At 31.0% G+C, this 21,279-nt stretch overlaps 2 protein-coding genes across 2 annotated transcripts; both read right to left on the minus strand.

Moving 5' to 3' along the window:
* Nucleotides 1-5,491: 5,491 nt before the first annotated feature.
* LOC118029362 (ubiquitin-fold modifier 1) lies at nt 5,492-9,099 on the minus strand. The gene is made up of 4 exons (XM_035033243.2): nt 8,911-9,099; nt 8,699-8,796; nt 6,276-6,308; nt 5,492-5,716 (listed from the first exon to the last, which is right to left on the minus strand). The coding sequence occupies exons 1-4, from the start codon at nt 8,997-8,999 to the stop codon at nt 5,619-5,621; spliced, it is 318 nt and encodes a 105-aa protein (XP_034889134.1). The 5' UTR covers nt 9,000-9,099; the 3' UTR covers nt 5,492-5,618.
* A 2,026-nt stretch (nt 9,100-11,125) lies between these two features.
* Nucleotides 11,126-13,246, minus strand: LOC118029363 (pathogenesis-related thaumatin-like protein 3.5). Its single transcript, XM_035033244.2, has 3 exons — nt 13,116-13,246; nt 11,567-12,230; nt 11,126-11,406 (listed from the first exon to the last, which is right to left on the minus strand). Exons 1-3 carry the CDS (start codon nt 13,171-13,173, stop codon nt 11,283-11,285), a joined length of 846 nt encoding a protein of 281 aa, XP_034889135.1. The 5' UTR covers nt 13,174-13,246; the 3' UTR covers nt 11,126-11,282.
* Nucleotides 13,247-21,279: the final 8,033 nt, after the last annotated feature.

The following is a 21,279-nucleotide window of genomic DNA, read 5'->3' on the forward strand; positions in this document are numbered from 1 at the left end:
ACTTATTAATGTTGATGAGACATATTTATATGGGCGATATGATGAAAAATTATTGATTACAGTTGCTTTTAATGCAAATAATGGGATATTCCCATTAGCTTTTACAATTATTGATGAAGAAAATAATGATAATCAGAGATGATTTTTGCTTTACTTGCAAATATATATTATGAGTGGTAGAATCAATATATGTATAATATCAGATAGACATGTAAACATTAAGATAAAGTAGAAGAAATTTGGTGTCAATCTTTAGGATACCATCAGTATTGTGCTAGACATTTTGTTATCAACTTCAATCATAAATTCAAAGACCTAGATACTGATTTTTTTTTTTTTAAATAAAGATGTGTTATGAATCTTCCAAGTGCAAATTTGATTTATGGTATCAAAGAATGTGTAACATGAACCCAACATATAAAGAATGACTTGAAAGGAAGCAAAAAAAAAAAAAAAAGGGCTTTATGTTATGATGGTTGTCACTGGTATGGTAATATGACAACTAATTTTTCAGAATAACTTAGTCATGTTCTGAAAAATAATTGTGCAATGCCTATTTCTATTTTGGTGCAATTAACATTTTATAGATGTAATGGTTATTAGGTCAAACGGAGATCTAAAGCTAGTGATGCCATTCAAAATGGAGTACTATGGCCTTTAACAATTCAACTTAAATTGATAATGAGCAATGATAGATCAAGAAATCATACTGTAATGTTATTTGACTCTGAGGAACATGTTTTCTAAGTCAACATCCCTATTAAACCGAGTGTTGTGAAAAAAGTCATACAAACAATCAAATTGAGTGATAGAACATGCATGTGGTAAATGATAGACATTTCATCATCTATGTTCACATGTTCTTGAATGTTGTGCCAAGAATCACTCACACATCACACAATTTATTGATTGTTATTACACGGTTTAGAGCTACAAGTAAGCATATGGAATGTTATTCCGTCCATTACCAGACGAGTTCAAATGGATTGATTACACTGGATCTCTAGTTGAAGCAGGCACATCTAGATGGAAATTAGGACATGGTCGATGAATTTCTACTTGTTTGTACAACGAGATGGATGCACGAGAAGATTATACACATTATAGGTGTGACATATGCAATGACATAGAGCATGATAGAAAAATATGTCCTAATAGACAATGTATGTATACCAATTTTTTAGGTTATGTTATGATACATTATGATATTTTTTTAAGAATATAAAACTTATATAATTTTACATCAATCATATGTACTATTACATAGGATGCCACACACTCAAGGTGATAGATCATTTGTTCATATTAAATGTCTATATTTGGATGATGATCAGGGTGAGCATTACTATGAGCATGAAGAGCATGCCTATGATATTCATGTAGAGCATAAGCATAAGTATGAGCATGAGTCACAGTACATGCCTACCAAACCTGCCAACATTACTGTACTACAGTGACAAGATCGACATCGATCAGAGGACTTATTTATTGGCATTGTAAGTATATTTAATTTAATTATCATTAAATGTTATATTTTGGTGCAATTATAATTTAAATTGTTATGTAGGAAGAGACCAATATTTATTATCGCATACATAGGCGAAGCAACTATATGAGCAAGTCTAGCTATACATGGTCCAAGCTAGTTTTTTATATGTTAGTAACACATCAAGCTTGACCATACCTTGATCCATGCACTGATTAAGCAATTGATACGTAAGATACACACGTTCCATCTTAGGCATGGAGAGATGACATCGACACTATAGAACGTGATAGTTTTGCTTGGATTGTTTATTAATGGACGAGTAATCAGATATACTGGTCTTCATAATATGATTGTGTTATACAAGCGATCATTTGGATTAACACCCCTCCTTCTAAATTGAAGGTGGGTAGCATACGTCTTAAGTGGATTGAGGAGATATTTTTGACACCAGCAAATGATGGAGACAAGGAGGTCTTGCGGAGGTAGAAAATCAATTATGCTTTAAAAGTGTTGATTATTTGTTATGATTGCATTGATTATTGTGATGATTTTAATTTTTTTGCAGGTATATCAGAGTCTATATACTTTATCTGTTTGGTAGTGTATTATTCACTAACCTTATAGGGAGATATTTTCTTTTGCTTTATTTAACACTTTTGAAAACTTTCAATGCTATCCTCACATATAGCTAGAGATCTACTGTATTGACATCCTTGTACAAATAATTATGTCTTGAATGCATGAAAGGAGCCAAACATATTAGGGGATGTTTGCTACTTCTACAGGAATGAATCGAAAAAAATCTAAATAACTATTTAGATTTGAAAATTTTTATGCATAACAAAATTAACAAAAAGTTTTTATTTAATATCAGTTATGGTTATGAGAACATCTCCATGTGGGCAAACCCTATATACCAAGATTGTCGGATATGACAATATGAACTATAGGGGTTACATTTCATCTCCCACTAGGATGCAGGTATTGCGATATTATTTTTGCAATTATATACATTTATAGTGTTCTAGAAACTTTAAAAAATGCAATTAAACTAACATATTTTTAATGCTATATAGTGTGTTGGACTAGTTTTTTAAAATAATCCAGCACATGTGTTAGCATTTTATCATAGTGAGCTTGATAAGTAACATGCTATCCATGTATTTTTGGAACTATTTGTTAAATAAAATAATTTACTGCACTGAAGTATTGTTGTTTGATATTTATTTAACTTACAATCTGTTGGTTATTTGGATGTCTTACTTAGAAGAAATATTGGTCGCTGCTCCAGTTGTCTGCACTAGCGAGATGGATATATAAACAACAATGGTCCCACTAATATGTTTTAATTGTCGAGCTATATTGCTCGAATCGAGTAATGTGATAGTTTAGCTATAGTCAATACATTCCAATCGATATTAATATAAGTTATGCTTTGCACGACATTACTTGTAGGGGTAAAAATGATGATTATAACTGATTAGGTCGACATAGTGTTTATTGACAATGAATATCTTATTTGGTACATGAGTATAACAAGACGGATCATTACTCCAAATTCTAAGCAGGTTCCTTTACTTGGATATATGTAATCCGAGCAACATGCCTAGCGAATTCAACATAACATAAGTAATAATGTTTTTTATTTTATTTTATGATTAATACATGTTAACCATTGAGTTTTATGTATTTATCTTTTAATTGAACATTATTATTAATATTATATCGGCTTCTTGCTATGAAAGGGTTGAGAGGTCAGATTTTATCTTCATAATACCAATAAAGAAAACAAACTTCACATCGTAGCGTTCAGGTGGTTAAATGTTTGCCGCATTAAACTTGAAACCTTTGGAGAGAGGCTAACTCTTGATGATGTCGTGGAAGAGGACGAGAGCATTTAGGCAGGAGCATGAACTAAATCCAGTCATGCTACTAATGAACTTGGATCATCCAGTAGACGATGTATGTGTAGATAAATAAATGAGTTATATTTATATATTTTGGGATTACTTGAATTTTATATTATTGAATTATATATATATATATTCTCAAGGCTACTTGTAATTATGGAATATGAGAATATATTGATTGTAGTTATTGTGGTTTTTTTAAGCGAGACAAAATCTTGGGTATAGTTCTTACATAAAGGAAACTCTATCCAGATTTTGATAAAATTGTAAATATTTTAACTTTCTAAAATCATATAGTAAATAAAATTTCAAATTAATAAAAACTATGATTTTATAAATTTTTTCAAGTTTAAAATGCGAAAATGACCTAAAACCTTACAATAACCATAATGATCCAACCGGTTTGGTTTCAGTCCTACTATTTTATCAAACATTGAGCCATTTCTCAAAATAAATGCGAACAATGATATTTCAATAATATGACGATTCAAAAACATGATATTTTAATAATATTGCGGTTATGAAGTACAATATCAATTACTACAGTTTTGAAATATATATATATCGTGAAATCAAATATTATATTTTTAAATCGTGATATTAATGATATATCACATTTTTAAAATTATAATATCTTTAAAATATGTTATTTTACTGAATTTTCAACTTGGGTGCCCAGTTTATCCGAAGATCACGCAAGGGAATGAATCACGAAGAGCCTCAATCTCTCCGAGACATGCGCTTTATCCACTTTCGCGGGATCCCAAGCAGCAATTTGGACTTGTAGGTATCTTCATTTACTAAACTACCCTCCAGTATAAGAATTCTTTTTTAAAAAAAACTTTAAAGGGTACTTTAGCCAGACTGGACTAGATTTCTCTTATATCGATGAACTCGCTCACAGCTTACTTGACAAGTTGTCATATCGTGCGTGCTCCTCAGGCAGGGGCTAAGGAAAAAGAAAATAAGAGAGAAATAAGGCTTGAACAGCTATTGATAATAATGGAAGTGAAGGCCCCAGAGTTGCAGGATTTCAAGCTGAAGAGGCTTGTTTAGTTTTTGAAGAGAAGATGATTTTTTATTTTTATTTTGGTAGCGGCAAAGATGAAAGAGGTATTTCCTCGAGTATAATTATACAAAAATGGTATTGCCTTAGTATTCAGTCAACAAAAATGGTATTTTTATTTTTATGGCTGCTACTGCTCTGCAGCATCAACTCAACCTCCAAAAGGCAACTAAGAACTGTGCAAAAACAACTGTCACCGAGACGAAAGTGCCCGGAAATACTGGCCGGACTCCCCGTTGTTGGCCCTACTAGAAGACATGAATACGATAGTGAACGTGATGGAGTTAGTGATCAGATTCAATTGTCAATTTTTTAGAGCCAAAAAATTGAAGCGACTCTAAATGTACTTGTCCTCACTCTCGCAACCTCCCAATGAACTGACCACTGCTATGACGATATCACCGTTGTGGGCCTCGCCTCTCTGGGGGCACCCCGTATTCCTCGCCATTTCTCCTCTTTTACCGACTTGCTAGAAAGCAAATAACATGTCAAATCAAATATGGAGACACACAACCGCCCACGTGCTGCCGGGGTGATTGAATAGGAACACGGCCTCATTTGGGAGTAGACCTGCTACACATTCTCTTGTACAGTCTGGTCGGCAAGCTCACACCATCTTCAACGTGGGTAGAGGGCACGCGCACTTTGGTCCGAAAAGTGCAAGAAAGTCAGTTCACTGCTCCACCTTTGCAAAGGGTCCTGGCTACTGAAAATGTTCGACTAATGACTGGGGTTCAGACAAAGGATAATGCTGAAATAGAAATTACGTTCTCCGGGAGCAACCCTTTCATGTCGTAGCAGTGCGGGGAACCCATCAACGAGGCACATTAACTTCCATAATGGGCCTTGGTTTTAGTCTATAATCTAGATCCATCATCCAATAAGTCAAGGTAAAAAACGTACTAAAACCACTGCATCTGTATTAGCCCCCTACTTAGAAGTAACCACGCCTTTGACCTATAATCATTCAACCCTAGCTCAAATCTGTGATGGAGTTATGGATGGACAAAATGTAAGAGAAAGGACTAAGAAAAAGGGCAAGCTAAGCTGCTACCTTTCATCTCAATTCATATTGATCATCATATCAACCCAACTTATAGAATTGGCACAAAAGAAAACAAGACAAAGAATCAGCAAAAAGATAAACCGCTTCCTATGTCTGATGATGATCCTGTTTCGAACATTCAAAAGCTCCAACTCTATCACGGGGGATCAAGCGCAGTTCAGTACCATGTTTAAGGAAGACATTGCCTAGCCAGTCAAAATCAAGTGGAATAAAAATCAAGATCCTTGGCAACAGTGTAATGCACAAATCACTACTAAAATTATATCATCATGAAAAGATACTTCCTAACATACGGAGCTACCAAATGAGCAAGGCCTAGGGTTGACGTGTTATGATTTAGTTTTTTTCTAAACAAATTGAGAAGTAACTCAATGCGATCGCAAAAGCACATTAATGTACTGTCAATGCACTTCTAAAGCTAAAGTGATAATACCTTAACAGAAATCTGATCACTTGCTATGGGGATGATAATAAAAACTACTGTGTTATCTGTTGAAGACAGACAAGGCATGAACAATAAGTGATTTGTGCCTTACTCATAATCCTAGGGGTTACTGGCAGACATTTCCTTCATATTATGGGATGCTGAAAATGGAAAAACTAGAATGTGAAGATGGGACATGAGGCATGCATGCAACTTCATAATATTATGATCAATCACCATCCATGGGGAGACACCATAAAAAGACAACGGTGAATTAACTGAAAACACAAATCTAAAAATATAAAGAGAGCATGGCATACCTGCACTTTGTTGAGGATTGATTCCCACTCCATCTGGAGAGGGAAGTCAAAACAAAAGGTTTGATGTAAGAAACAGTGAAAAATGCGAAGGAGACAAGTAATGACTGAGACCGTATGTTCATAGAAATAATAAAGATCAATGCAGCCAATTCATTTACAAAACCAAATTGGATTTTCCCATACTGTCAATTTGACTTGTCTAATCTCTTCATAATGCCAATGCAATTTCAGTTATGTAATCCCAAATCCCAGTGACAAGGCAACCATAAATAAGGAGCACTTTGTTAAGGAACTCTTAAAAGTTTGCTTGCCTCTAACTCAGTTGAAAATCATCAAGGACCATCACAACAAAAAAATTCTGGTCTTACACATGGAAAAGAGAAATGCAGACAATGAATCATAATTTTACTTCATGGCACTATGCCAGATCAAAGTCCAAGGCAAATACAGACCAAAATAGAATTCCAGCAGAAGTACAGCATCACATAGAATAGTCCTCAGGGTCTAGAAACAATGCAAAAATGTTTGACTTTTCAACCATGTAAATAAGACAATCTTTTAAGGGAGTTGTTTGTGAAAAAAACAGTCTAGCAGGGACTGAACAAAAAGTTCAAGAAAAATTATTTTCCAATCTTAAAATCGATATTCAAAAACATGTGATCTACAATGAGACACTTGTTCAAGCATCTCAGTTGAGCACAAAAGCATCAAGAGAGCAGCCTTCAACTTTGAAAAAGGAAAACAGCATAGGTTTAAACATTTCATAGTTGCATAGAATTTCAGAACTTTTCTCCAAAACTATATGATGGTTAAAACAAAATATTTTAACCCAACTGAAACCCTCTATTTTTGGTTCCCGTGTCTTTCACGTGTATTTTCAGAACATGTTAGCCTGAATTCAACTTCCTTTCTATTCCAAAAATAGAATGCACTTTCTGGTACAAGATTCATTAAACAGATAAAACACTCTAAGTAAGATGAGTTTTCTAGTCCCACGAAACAGCCTTTTATTTTACAAAACAAAGATCACTTTTTGAATACAAGAACCAAACAGTGCCTTAAGAGTCCTGAAACAGCTCATGCTAGCTGTTTACTACCTCCAAATTTCAGAATAAAAGAGGGTACAAGTGACAAACAAAATGAGATGAGGAGGCAATCATCAAAAAAGGAAAAGTTTTCTGGGCTAAATAGCTTAAAATGAGGGAACTTTTAGTTTTCAAATATGTTCCTCTTCAAAGGACCAAGGAGGTCCATCCCTGAGGTGTAGCAGCAGTAAACAAATATCGGATATAGGCAAAGAGCTCATCAAAATGAAAACTGTCAAGGGAGCTTTTGTAAACTAAGATAAAAACCAAGTTTTCCATTTGAAAAAATCAGGAATTAAAACTACTTAAAAGGAATTCACTCCATTGTGCAATGCCAAATCCAAATGCAGGAAAAATGTCCCAGAAAATGAGATTCCAGCAGAACAACTATTACGTCACAAAAACTAATCACTCAAGGTCTAAGGGCAATGCAAGCTCAAGAAACAACTTTCCCACTGTTTAAAGAATGATCTTTTTAGGAAAAGAGTGAAAGGCCAGATTAACAGGGAGAAAATAGAAAGAAAAAAAAATTGGGATGAGATTACTTTCCAACTCAAATTGGTTTTCAGGGAAACCAGTATAATCTAGAATTCCATCAGAACAAGTATTACATCACATAGATTTTGCCATGGAGTAGAAACAACGACAAAATCAAGAAAAACTAATCTCCAAACCATGTAAATAATAATCTCTAAAAAGGGCGGAAAACAAAACAACAATTTAGCAGGGAGTAACAGCAAAACTAAAAAAAATAAAAATAGTAAGATAATTTTGAAAGGTCAAATTGGTGTTTAGAGAAACCACAAGTGATCTACGATTTAACATTGGTTCAACCATCTCAGTTAAAAGCCTATTTCCTTGTGTGTTTCAAAAAGCCTTTCGAAAAAATTTGAATTTGAATTTTATTTTTTCTTTGTTTTAAATAAATTTTTTTATTTTTAAATCATTTTGATATCCTAATTTCAAAAATAAATTTTAAAAGAAATAAAAAAAATTATTTTAATATATTGTTTTTTTTTAAAATACTTTTAAAAAAACTATAAACCTGTGCTCTTGAATATGCATCATTAGAGTGACATTTCGTTACCTTGTACATGCATACAGTTAACATATGTCATAATTATCTTATACTCAATGCTTTTGTTTCCAACATAATCTCACGAGGCTCTTATCAAATTATTTCAAACTCTTATGTCCTCTTATTTTTTGCTGCTCTCATATTTTTACACGCATTTTCTCATTGCACGCAATAAAATAACTATAAACCGATGCATTTTTTTTATTAATAATAATATGTAAAAACAAATTATAAGAAGAAACACAAAAGAAGAGAAGTACCGTTGGTGATGATAGCGCTGGTTTGGGGAGGAACTTTGAATTCCTCGGCAGCGAATTTCAAAACGGCCGTGAACGGGGCTGCTTCCGGTACGCTAAATCTGGAATTTCAAAAATTAGCACATTGAATTAAAAGATAAACCACAATTAAGAAACTCAACAGAGAATCAAAAAGGAAAAAAGAAAATTAAAGAAACTGAAACGAATTAACGCACACTTTGAAAGGGAGTTTTGGATCGGAGGTGAGCGTAACTTTGAACGACACTTTTCCACCACCACCAGCAGCAGCACCGCCACTCGTCATTTTTTATTCTTCTTCTTCTTCTTTTTTTCCAACTTTACTGTTGATGTTTTTCTTCTCCGTTCGGAGGGGCTGGGTGAGAGATCTTACCGCGTTTTATACACGCACTGCTTGTATAGGATGGGTCCTGCGTACGAGGGTATTTGTTTTGTTTTATTTTTTATGTTTAATTATAATTATTGAATTTTTAATGTTATTTTTATGATTTGAATGTAATGTTATTAAAAAAAAGTTGAAAAATATTATTTTAATATATTTTTAATTAACAAATAAATTTTTAAAAATAATACATCATATTACTAAACACATATGTGTAATGAACAGTATATCAAATTTAAACTCCAAGGACAATTAATTTTTTTACATTTCTCTGTGTAGTTTAAGATTACAGAGAACTGTGTAGCAGGTACACAGAACAATCAACAATATAATGGCTAACATTATATAAAAAAGCACGAATCTTATTAAAAAATAAATATCAAATTGATTGAAATCTATGGAAATGACATCTTAAATATAATCCTATTTATTTAATTATAAGAAAAAAAAAATAAAGGGCTATAAAAAAGAGTGCTTGCTAATATAATAAAAAAAATATTATAATATGATTTGAAAATAAATTTAAAATTAAATGGTATTTAATAAAATAAGATCCTAAAAATAAATAAATTTATTTATTTTATTTTTAAAAAAATTAAATTCGTTTTCTTTTTTAAGTAAGGCTCGTAAAAATAGCCTCAGTAACCTTAGCATATTGGGCCAGTTTATGGTCTAGAAAAAGCTTTTTTTTTTTTTTTTTTTTTTTTTAGGGGGTTGTTTTGTTAAATATCAAATTACAATGCATCACTAGTTGAACTCTATCCGTTTAAAATATCCAAAAAGTTGGCATTGAACTTTTATATCCAAAAAATTTTATTTTCAATATTTATTTGAATTGAAAATACCTAAAAAATACTCTAAAAACATTAATAAACTCATCTTACATGACCATTGAATCGGTTAAAAATATAATAATTCAACATAATTCAAAAGCTTTTCTAAGCTATTATCAACTGTTTTTTGACAGAACAAAAACTGAAAAACATCCAATTATAATTTTTTCTTGTTAAATAGAATTATTAACATCAAAATCAACCTTTTTATTATTAAAATGTGATAAACTAATATTTTTCTCTGCAGAGTCACCATTTTTCAATGACTTTTTTTTTTAAAGGAAAAATAAATAATATAAACTTTTAGAATAAAACTAAAATTCTAAAAATTATAGAAATAAAAAAGAAAGTGTAAAAATTCTTTAAAAAAGCGTGACTTAAAACAATAATTAAAAAAAAAAATACATTCTTGCCACCTTGTCAAATTTGGTCCAATATAAGCAACAAAATTGATTTTTATATTTTTTAATACAAAATCTAGTATTAATTCAATACTGTGATATTCTTTTGATACTATAACAACTTTATAATAAAAACACATTCAAAGAAAATCATGAAGTCATATTTAAATCTAACATAATGTGAAAGGATAAATTAAAAAAAAAATTATGACTATAATAGAAAAAATATATTAAAAAAATAAAAAAAGAGTATTGGAATTCACTATGTTTTATATATATATATATATATATATATATATATATATATTTGTTTAGGTTACTGGATTTATGTTAATTTTCTAATACGAATGTTTAGGCGAGTTGAAATGCTAGTAGGACCAAGTTTGTTAATTATATTCTGGTTGGCGTGTTTAAGAGCATTTTACCAATATTCCGTCCTTTATATATACATATATAACATGATTTCAATATAAATATAAATATAAATATAAATATAAATATAAATTAACTTTAAATTATATAATATAAAGATAATAAAAAATGTCTAAATATAATTTTAAAATTTAAAATATTTAACATTAAAAAAAGTTTTAATTTAAAATATTTCAATCCAAATAAGAGCGGGTAAAAAGTTTTCAATAGTAATGCTTGCCGATTTTGCCGTAGAGTAGTGACGTACGCTAATTAAATAAAATTCCCTAGCCTCCTTCTATCCCTCTGCTGGGGGCGATGTATAAAGGATAAACCAGACGCCATTCTTTTTATCTTTTTGGAGAAATAACAAATTAAGCTGAAATAAATAGAATAATGAGCAAATCTGTATTTACATTCAATTCGGAAATACTTCCTCTCGCGAAGAGAAGATTAAATCGGTATTAAAATTGTACAAAGGTGAAGCTCATAAAAAATGAGGCTTCAGAAACAGAAAACGTGTTCTTGCTTAAAATCCATTATCAGAAGGCAAGTAACAGTGGCAATACGAAAACGAGAGCCCACCATCTCTCAATCAGTGATTTTAAGCCTCTTGATCCACTGCAAACAAGCTTGTTATTATGGTAGGTGCAAACCGCTCGCTTCCTGAAATCAAAACCAAAAAGTATACATGTTTATACCGAATCCAAAAACTTTAATAAGACAGAATTTCTCTTATTCTTATAGGGATTCTTCTGCTTATATATATATATAGGAAAGAAGCTGAAAATCTTAATATATATATATGGTCGTCCTGTTTACTAACCTGGATGAGCAAAAGGTGATGACATAATCTGTTCCTGCGCACGTACAAATACTGGTAGGATCATCATATGCATAGCTATAAGCAGTGGGGCAAGCTTCTTTGAACTTCTTTGAATAAAATGTAGGTTGGCACACCCTAGGGTTTCCATAAAGTCCCCTGCAACAATATTCATCCGTGTTGAACACATCACAAGCGCTTCGACAAGCGATGACCTTTCCCTTGGACTTAACAGCCAGCTCTGAAGGGCAAGTATCCCTCAAATCTGCATCACAGCCAGCAACACTGCAATTTCCCTTACCGTTGATCGGCGTAACAGCTATCGGCAAGTTAAACCCGTCGACAAGGCTGACATCGTAAAAGTCGAGTGTTGTTAGGGTAAATTCAGCAAGTGAGGCTGGGGTTTCACCTGAGGCCCTGCATTTCAGGAATGAACCACAGGTCCCAGTCTTGCATGTACCGTTCCCGTTCTTGTCAAAACTACAGCCTGTTCTACCCCATATCCGGCCACTCCAGCCAACCGGAGCATTTAAAACACTAGATTGGCCTGGTTTCAACTCAAATCCACCACCATTGAAGTTCTCACCTGGGAAGATACCCGGCCATACCGTTTCTTTGCAATAATTAGTTATGGTGAAGACTCTCAGACTCTCCATCATTCTTGGCCCTGTCCATCCGGGGAAATTGAGTTAAGAACAGGAAAATATTATGATGAAATAGATTCAAAAGGTTGTAAGAAATTAAATGCTGGCTAGTGATTTAAAGTATTATAGAGAAACGACTGTAATTTTGAATCATAATTCAAAAAAATCAATAAGTTAGAAGTTAATTAAAAATCTTAAATTTCCATTAAAGAAAAATCTTGATTCAATCTTTGTAACAACTTTTTAATTAAACTGAAAGTTATATTAACCAAACTTATTTATCGTTTTTCTCTGAACTAAAAGATTAAAAATAGCCTAAATTAATTTATATAAGTTATAACACATAAAAAAACTTTATTCTAAACAGAATAAGATGTTTTTTTTTTTTTGTAGATTTACATCCATGTAGCATGTTTATCTAAGCTTCTGTATTTATATTTGTTGTGGGGTAATCTTCCATAACACAAGACACAAGAACAAAATTATATTTTTACTGTTGTGTTTTTTGAGTTTTAGTGGTGGACCGTATCATAAACCCTTGGTTGCTACACTATCAAATTACTACTAGTGCTTTTCTAGGGTTTCATTTTTGTTTGTAATGGTGGATCCACCATAAACCCTTAGTTTGCTATATTATCAAATTATTACTAGTGTTTTTCTATGATTTTATTTTTGTTTTTAGTGGTGGATATCGCATTAAAACTAAAAATAAATAAATAAAAAGTAAAAATAAAAGAGCAGACAAACATCAAAAGCAAAAGTAGTTTGATTGTATACCAAACCAAGTGTGTATAACATTAGAGAGGTTGTACCAAACCAAGCATGGCATAACAATATAAATCAAGAGAGTTAGCTAATTATTAATAAAACAAAGAGAAAAAACTGATAATGATTTAGAAAACGTTTACCTGAAGAAACCACGAGTAGAATCAGCAACAGCAGTAGATGCAGATTAAGACGTGCCATGCCTCTTTGCTAGTTTCTCTCTGTGGAGGTAAAGAGTGAAAATGGACGCAGCATATAAAGCAGGGTGGTGAAGAATACGTGAGGACGGAGGGACAGTAAAATCAATATATTAGTCCCATTGTAGGAATGATTTAGAGCAAAGCCGGTTTGATTCTTTCCCTAATCTTTCATGCAAGTTTAATCAAGGTTCCATTCATTCCTTTTTCTTCACTTTTACTTTTCAGGCGTGCATCAAAGTGATCAGTGGATCTGTAACCCCAAAAAGAAGTCACCGGTGGATCACCGGAATCTGCCACGTCGGAAAAACTGATCTGAAACCAGCTTCTCCGCACATGTATTCATCATTTGCCTTTATGATTTATACGTTGCCATCGTATTAGTACTTCGAATCCTACCATTATGCACTTTTCAGAATTCCAGATTTCCCTATGATACAGAAGTTCTCGAACCCATCTTCCGAACCAATCAACAATTTTTCTGAACATTAGGAAATGAATAGGGAGTTGCTTGTAAGCCGGGCCTGCACGTGCGTGATTCGATTGCATCTGCTTGCTTTATTCCTCGTATGCTTTGGGCTTTGCTACAGTTGATTGTCCACGTGGACATGTGGCTGCAAAGGAGCAATTATAATGGGCCGGCTGGTGCAGATCCTTTCCTTCATGACTTTTTTCAGTCCCTCCTCCTAAAGATTTGGACACCTTCACGGAAAGTCAACGGTGCCAAATTAGAGGCAAGTATTCATGTTGTTTTACACTTGGCACAGAAAACCTTTCCAAAACTAGTGAGTACCTCAGAATTTCCTTCCTTTGCTAAATTAGGATTTTCCCGTGACTCTTACAAGGGAAAAAAAGAAAAGAAAAATACTGGGATTTGGAAGACAAAACTCGAATGGGCTTTGGGAATTTTTTTAAAGTTGGGTTTAGGTTAGAGGTTCATAGGATCTTTTTATGCTTAAGTTAGCAAATTACAGGGGATGTAACATTTAACTAAAATAAATAAATAAATAAAAAATGCAAGAGTGTTATGTTTTGATAATTGTGTGTAAGGGTATGTTTCATGATCAATTATGTTATGTTAGATACCTAGTGATTTTGAGTATTTGTACTTACTCGATCATATGAATTTGCACTATATAGGATAGGGTTGTAGACATGTTTTTCATCCTACTCCTTGAAGTGATCATATAAAAAAAATTATTTTTATTATAAAACACGTGAAACCTTGTAGTTAAACTATAGAAATAATAATTCATATAGGCAATTATATTGTTAACTTGTGAAACAAGACATTCAAGTAGGTACTTGCATAAAACAAGAGATTTAGGTGGTGGTTGTTGTGGCATGAGTTTACCTAACATTGTTTAATGTGCCTAACATGGAGATTGCTCAAAACAAGAGAAAAATAAAATAACCTCGATGCGAGCTCAAAAGGATTGATTTTAGACCTATCTTCCCCTTTATTATTTAGTTTGTAGCTATTATTTTCTTTGTTTGTTGGGTTTGGATATGAAACTAACTTATTTTTTCTAGGCTCGGTTTTGAGCCTAAGTTTTCTTCTCATTGATTTTGACGTTTGCAAGGCCTAGTTTTGAGCTTAAGGCTATCCTCCTTGATTATCCCTTCTCCTCTTCAGTTTGCTTTTTATTTTTCTTCTCTTTCTTGATTTTGCTTTACTTATTTAATTTTTAGGCATCCTTTTTTTTATTTATTTATTGTTGGGATCATTTTTAAGCCCAAGATTTTCCTACTTTAGTTTGGATACCATTGCTCTCTCTCTCTCTCTCTCTCTCTCTCTCTCTCTCTCTCTCTCTCTCTCTCTCTCTCTCTCTCTCTATTGGGCTCTATTTTGAACCCAAAATTTCCTCTATACACTTAGTTTTTAGCCAAAGATTTTCCTCCTCAATTTCAAATAACCTTATTTTTTTATACTCTATTTTAAGCTCAATATCTTTTTCTTAGGCTTAGTTTTGAGCTCAAGTTTTCCTTTTTTGTTTTAATAGCCTTATTAGTTGCCCTTTTTAGTCTTTGAAATTATATGCATTTCAAAGACTTAAATTTGCCTTACTTTGATGATTGTGAAGTAGAAAAATAAAAATATATAAGGTGTAGCTATAAAGGAGACATGCTTGGTTAGAAATGAAAATAGGAGACACAGTTTTCATAAACTTGTATAATGTAGTCATGCAATGTTAGAGGCATGTTGATAAAAAAACAAAAGACAAATAACTTTTATAGAGCAATATAATCGAGTCATTTTAATATAACGGGACAATAAAGGAATGGAGATGGAAGGAGATGACATAGAACTTTTTCAAAGTTGCATTATAGAAGACATGCTTTGAACGCAAGTGGAAGGAGAAGACAAATAACTTTTTCAAAACTGCATTTTAGAAGGCATGTTTAAACGCAAGTGGAAGAAGGAAACAAATAACTTTTACAGAATAGTGTTATCAATCACATTTACTAGATATATATATATATATATATATATATATATATATATATATATATATATAATTACATGGTATGGTCATTTAATATAATGAGATAATATAAGGTGACATGCTTGACCCGATTAATCAAGTAAAAGGAGACAATGAAGTTTTACAAGTGGGGATGCTTACTTAGTTGTCTTTTATAGAGGTGGAAAAGCTAACTCTTTCTCATGCCATTATCAAATTTTCATATTTAGATAACTTTCACAAAAACACGTAGAGAGAGAGAGAGAGAGAGAGAGAGAGAGAGAGAGAGAGAGAGAGAGAGATTTAATGGTTTACTTGGTGCATTTTTTCTTTCCAATTAGGAAATGTTGATGGAAACAATACCTATTGGTGCTACCAATTTTTTCTTCGTATTTCCTTCTATCTGCCCACTCCTCATCAAGGTTAGAAACCCTTCTAATCACTTAGTCAACTTTATTTGTGTCTTTATATTTGTATAATTTTAGGTTGGTTTAAGAAAGATTTTAAGTAGAGTAGGGCTTAGTGGTAAAGGTTCTAGGTAAGATGAGTCCAAACAGAAAAGAGAAGGAGCCTCTTAGTTATACGATTGTCATGATCATGGGTCATGCAATCTATAATAAAATTAAAAACCAAACCAATAAAGCTAAATATCAGTCTTGAAACCTCGATCCAAAGGTAACTTTGTACCTAAAAACCAAAGATATTAGAAAAAAAAACTTAGACCCAGAGATCACCTTGTACCTAAGAACTTGAAGTATATGAATGACTTCACGAAACTAATTAATCTTCGATAAGTTGATATATGATCTTTTTCCCTGCAATGAAAGATTGTTTACAATATGCAAAATAAATGAAAAATCATGTTTATTCAAATTATTGTAGCTACTGAAACTTACAATCATAAGAGAAATATACAACCCCCTCTAAATAACCCTAATGGACCCATTTTGGACTGCAAGCCAATAAGCTCTATTTAGTAATCAACTAACACAAGTTTAACACCAAAATAAACCAAAAAATAATGTCTAATGAACCAAAACAAACTCAATTTACAATAAAGTCCAAAGCTAATAATATTCAACACTAAAATAAATAAATAAAACACCTTAAAACAAATTCTTCTTGCTTGAAACCCCCAATGCATGGCCGAATCTTTCCCTTTTCTTTCTTTTGAGGCTTTGCCGAAACTTTATGCTCTAATTTGACTAGGAAACTTTGTTTTTAATTGTTGGAGTTTTATCCCTTAAAATCACATCCCTTTAGTCTCCTTAATGTGCTAGGAAATCTTGTAAAATAATAATAAAAAAAACAACAAAAGAATCTGAAGCCTTTTTGCCACTACTTACATTCTATAATGGATATGGAATCCTTGCAAATTATGGATAATAATTGCTACTATAAATATCTCATTGTTTAATATGAAATCCTTATATAATAGGTAAGCTAATAGCTTCCAAACATGCTTTCAATAATATTAAAGAATCCTTGTATTGACTAGAATTCATAATATACAAAGAAACAATGTTTTGTTAATTTTCGCATATTCCTTATAGATTTCAGTTATAACTTCAAACTCGTCATTTTCTCTTATTTTGAGGAATTAGCAAGCCTACCATATATCTCCATAAATGCATGAATGTCTACTTTTCAAACCAATTGAAATATAAACAAGATTCTTTCTGTATCTCTAGATATAGTCTAAACATTAAGTGTAAGCACGAACACACATGAAGGTAACATGTGTAACGCACGAAGGTCCATATAGACATATTTGACAAGATTTCTTCACTAACTTTGACCATTTGAAATAATCCTTTCTTGAACTCCAAATGACCTAAAATTTTAACCTAATATAGAACATCATGTCTAAAGACTCCTATAAAAATCCAGTCAGATCCAATCATAACACCTCGTACTTTAAGTGTAACGCCACACATTTTCTCGTGCAATTTTACTTAATTTTAATGATTGAGTACGCAAAAATTCAGGTGATTATACACACACACACACACACATTTATAAATATACACAATTTATTACAACTCTTGTTAAAATTTTCATCCACATTAACTATTTATAAGTTTTTTTTTTTAAAGAAAATACAAATATTCTTTCTATATAATACTGAGTAACTTAGTGATCCTAAAAAATAGATGTCCTTAAAGGAATTTACATGTGACATACACAAAATCACAAAATAAATCATATTAAACATTTGCATCATCCCAATTAATAACGTATAATAATTATATGATCAAAGCTAATTTCATAAATTTTTTTCTTTAAGAACATTGATCTTATATCAATTTTCAACATTTTACATTCTTTATTGTTCCCAGATAAATTTTCTTCACATCATTTTATTAATCACCTTATCATCTTACATCATGATAACCGTTTCTTTCATAATCTAGTTTAATTCGTTACTATTCGACTTATTTCTTACAACTTTAAAATTGATTGGTATCATTCAAACACTTTCATGCATTGTTTCTTTTCACTTCGAAGTTATTCTATAACTCTTTCCACTTCATGAATATATTAAATTTATATTATTATTATTATTATTATTATTATTATTATTTCACAACTCATAGATTTTACCTCCAATTTGTTCTAAATCATATGATCTTTCAACCACCTTTAATACATATCGTAACTTATTGCATTAGCATATTTGATTTACACTATTATTTAATTCACAACATATTTAATTCACGTGGTCTTTTTTATTGACCTAATATTTATTTCATCTATAATACATTGTACTTCAATTATATCAGGCCTTTGTTATATTGAGAAATTTTCTTGATTCATTATTCATTGCACTTATTTTATATCTATTCCTATTATTTATAATTTATCACATAACCTTCCATTACTTTTAAAGTTGCATGACATACTCAAATCATCTTTCTTTTCCTTTAAAATTTGTCGATAGGGATAATTAAATACCCAATTATTAACTTGTCAATACAACCAAACTCTTATACACTTTACTCCATTACATGTTATTATAAATACCAATTACATGATTTACTACTCGACACGATATTGTTAGGTATCTGAAAATTTATTTAACACTAAATACAATAAGCTTTATACACAATAAATATTTCCTATTATCTCTTTATATATTTACCACATAAATTACTAAACAATTAATCTCTTATTTTTACACTTAGCTTTACAATTTAATACAATTATCACAATTTAAGGATATACCAATGTCTTTTATAACCCAAATCAGAAATTTGTTCTATTACTAAATTAACTGGTTTCTAATTGCCCATTTACCAGGGTATTAGTCCCATTAATCAGGGTAACTAGTTTTTTTAATTACCCATTAACCAGGGCACGAGTCCCATTAATCAGGACAAGTAGTTTCTCCGATAGCCCATTAACTAGAACATTAGTCCTATTAATTAGGGTAACTAATTCCACACATATTAATATGAAAATACAAAACATACCACATTTAATGTACTTGCCATTACTTGGCATAGTGAATTGCTTAAATAAAGTATCAAGATGTTAATCATTTTTTTCACAACAATATCTGTTAACAACTACCTTACACATAAGTTAATTTAGAATTCTCATTATATATATCTAAAATAAGTTACGTGTAAGTTAGCTAGTGTGTGTGTATGCATATTATACGTGATTTTCACCATTTCAATTGATAATAAATCATACATCAAATCTTGTCAATAATAGTTATGCAATTCTTGCATAACAATTCTGTCGATGAGGTTAAGAGTAGTACATAAAAGGTTTTTTTTTTTTTAAATGAGCCTTTGGATTTTTTTTTTATTAGGTTATTCCAATCTCATGACTTAATCTACAAGTTTAGAGAGATAATCTAGGTTAGCTCGACCCTGATTATCGGGTTACAAGTTTTTTAGGTCCTTTTTTTATCCAATTTTGTTATTTTGTATTTAATAAGTTAAGAATTAAGTTGCATCATTATTCCTTTTTAAAAATATATTTTTTCCCCTAAGTTATCATGAGTATTTTTTAAAAAAAATTTAATCCATTTATTATCATTACTTTTATTTTATATCGTCTAATTAAAATAAAATCAATTTATTTAATGTAATCAGTTCTGTAACCTGAATAGTAAATTTTTTTAAAACATGTATATAGCACTCGAGCATTATATTTTATACATATATATATATATATATATATATATATAAAAATCAGGCCGTGGCATATCACGTTTCAGCAGCTGGTAATCATCTAATTCATGATCATATGTAATGTCGTCAAGAAATTAATTTCCTCATTATTGATTTTAGCTAACCAGGATCCAACATATAGCTATAGCTATGGCCTATGGCTATATATACTTTAATGATTTTAGTCCCAAAAAAGGAGAAAATTATAATTAACGGGAAGTTTGTAGGGACAACAAGTTCAATCATTAGGCTAATTAGAGCTTAGACAATTAGCATAGGCTGTAAAAGAAGAACTAATTCCGCTGTTATTTTGAATTATTATATTTGGTAAAAGGCAATAAATTTAAGACAACAATCATCATTTACAAGTTGTTTGATTACTCATTGCCAAATTTTTATTTTTTAATTGAAATTCCCAAAAGACTTGCTTTACTTTCCCTAACCCTTTTTCTTCCCAACTATTTAAATGAAAAGTTCCATTAAGAAATTTATGTTTTTAAGAGCTTTCCAAGGTATTTAAGACGAAATTTCTTCAATCTAGGGAATGTGAAAGGATTGAAGGAGGATGGTAAGAGATTGATCCGAACATAACTCATGTTTTATTAGGGGTGTCTGAGAATGTGTTCGTTATTGTTTTTTAAAGTGTTTTTCACTCAAAATTTATAAAAATAATATTTTTTTAAATTTACTTTTAGGCTCCGTTTGTTTGCAGGAAAGTGAATTCCGAGGAAAGTGAATTCCTGGAAAGTGAATTCCGGAAAAGTATTTTCCGATGTTTGGTAGTGTTATGGAAAATGAACTGGAAAACACTTTCCAGTGTTTGGTTATGTCATGGAAAATGAGCTGTAAAATAACTTATTAATATTTTTATTTTTCTCAAGTTTATTAAAATAATGAGAAACAAATTTTACAAATTAAAAAGTTGAATGAAAATGAAATTGAAAAAAAAATATATAATTTCATAAATTATCTCAAATAAAACAAATAATAATCAAAATAATAGGGATCAAATCTAAAAAATTAAAAAAAAATGAAAAATGAAGAAATTAAAATAATAATAATCAACATTTCATAAATTATTTCAAATAAAATAAGTAACAATCAAAAGAATGAGGATCAAATTTGATAAATAAAAAATTTCAATAAAAAAATGATAAGAAAAAAGCAAATAACAATTATAAAATAAGGACCAAAGTTAATATAAAAATAAAATTTTAAGAGATGAAATTGAAAAATAAATATTCAAAACAAAATATATATAGCAATCAAAAGTTTGAGAATCAAATTTGATATAATCAGCAAATAATGACATTTCTAAATTTTTCACAACTTCCGGAAAGTGTTTTCCCCTTAAATTTTTCAGGAAAACACTTTCCTGAAAACCAAGCCAAATTTTTCTTTTACTGGAAAGTGTTTTCCATTGACCAACTTTCCTACTGGCAAACAAACACAAGAAAGTTT

This window comes from Populus alba, chromosome 5, assembly GCF_005239225.2.
Source record: "Populus alba chromosome 5, ASM523922v2, whole genome shotgun sequence".
Taxonomy (NCBI): Eukaryota; Viridiplantae; Streptophyta; class Magnoliopsida; order Malpighiales; family Salicaceae; genus Populus; species Populus alba.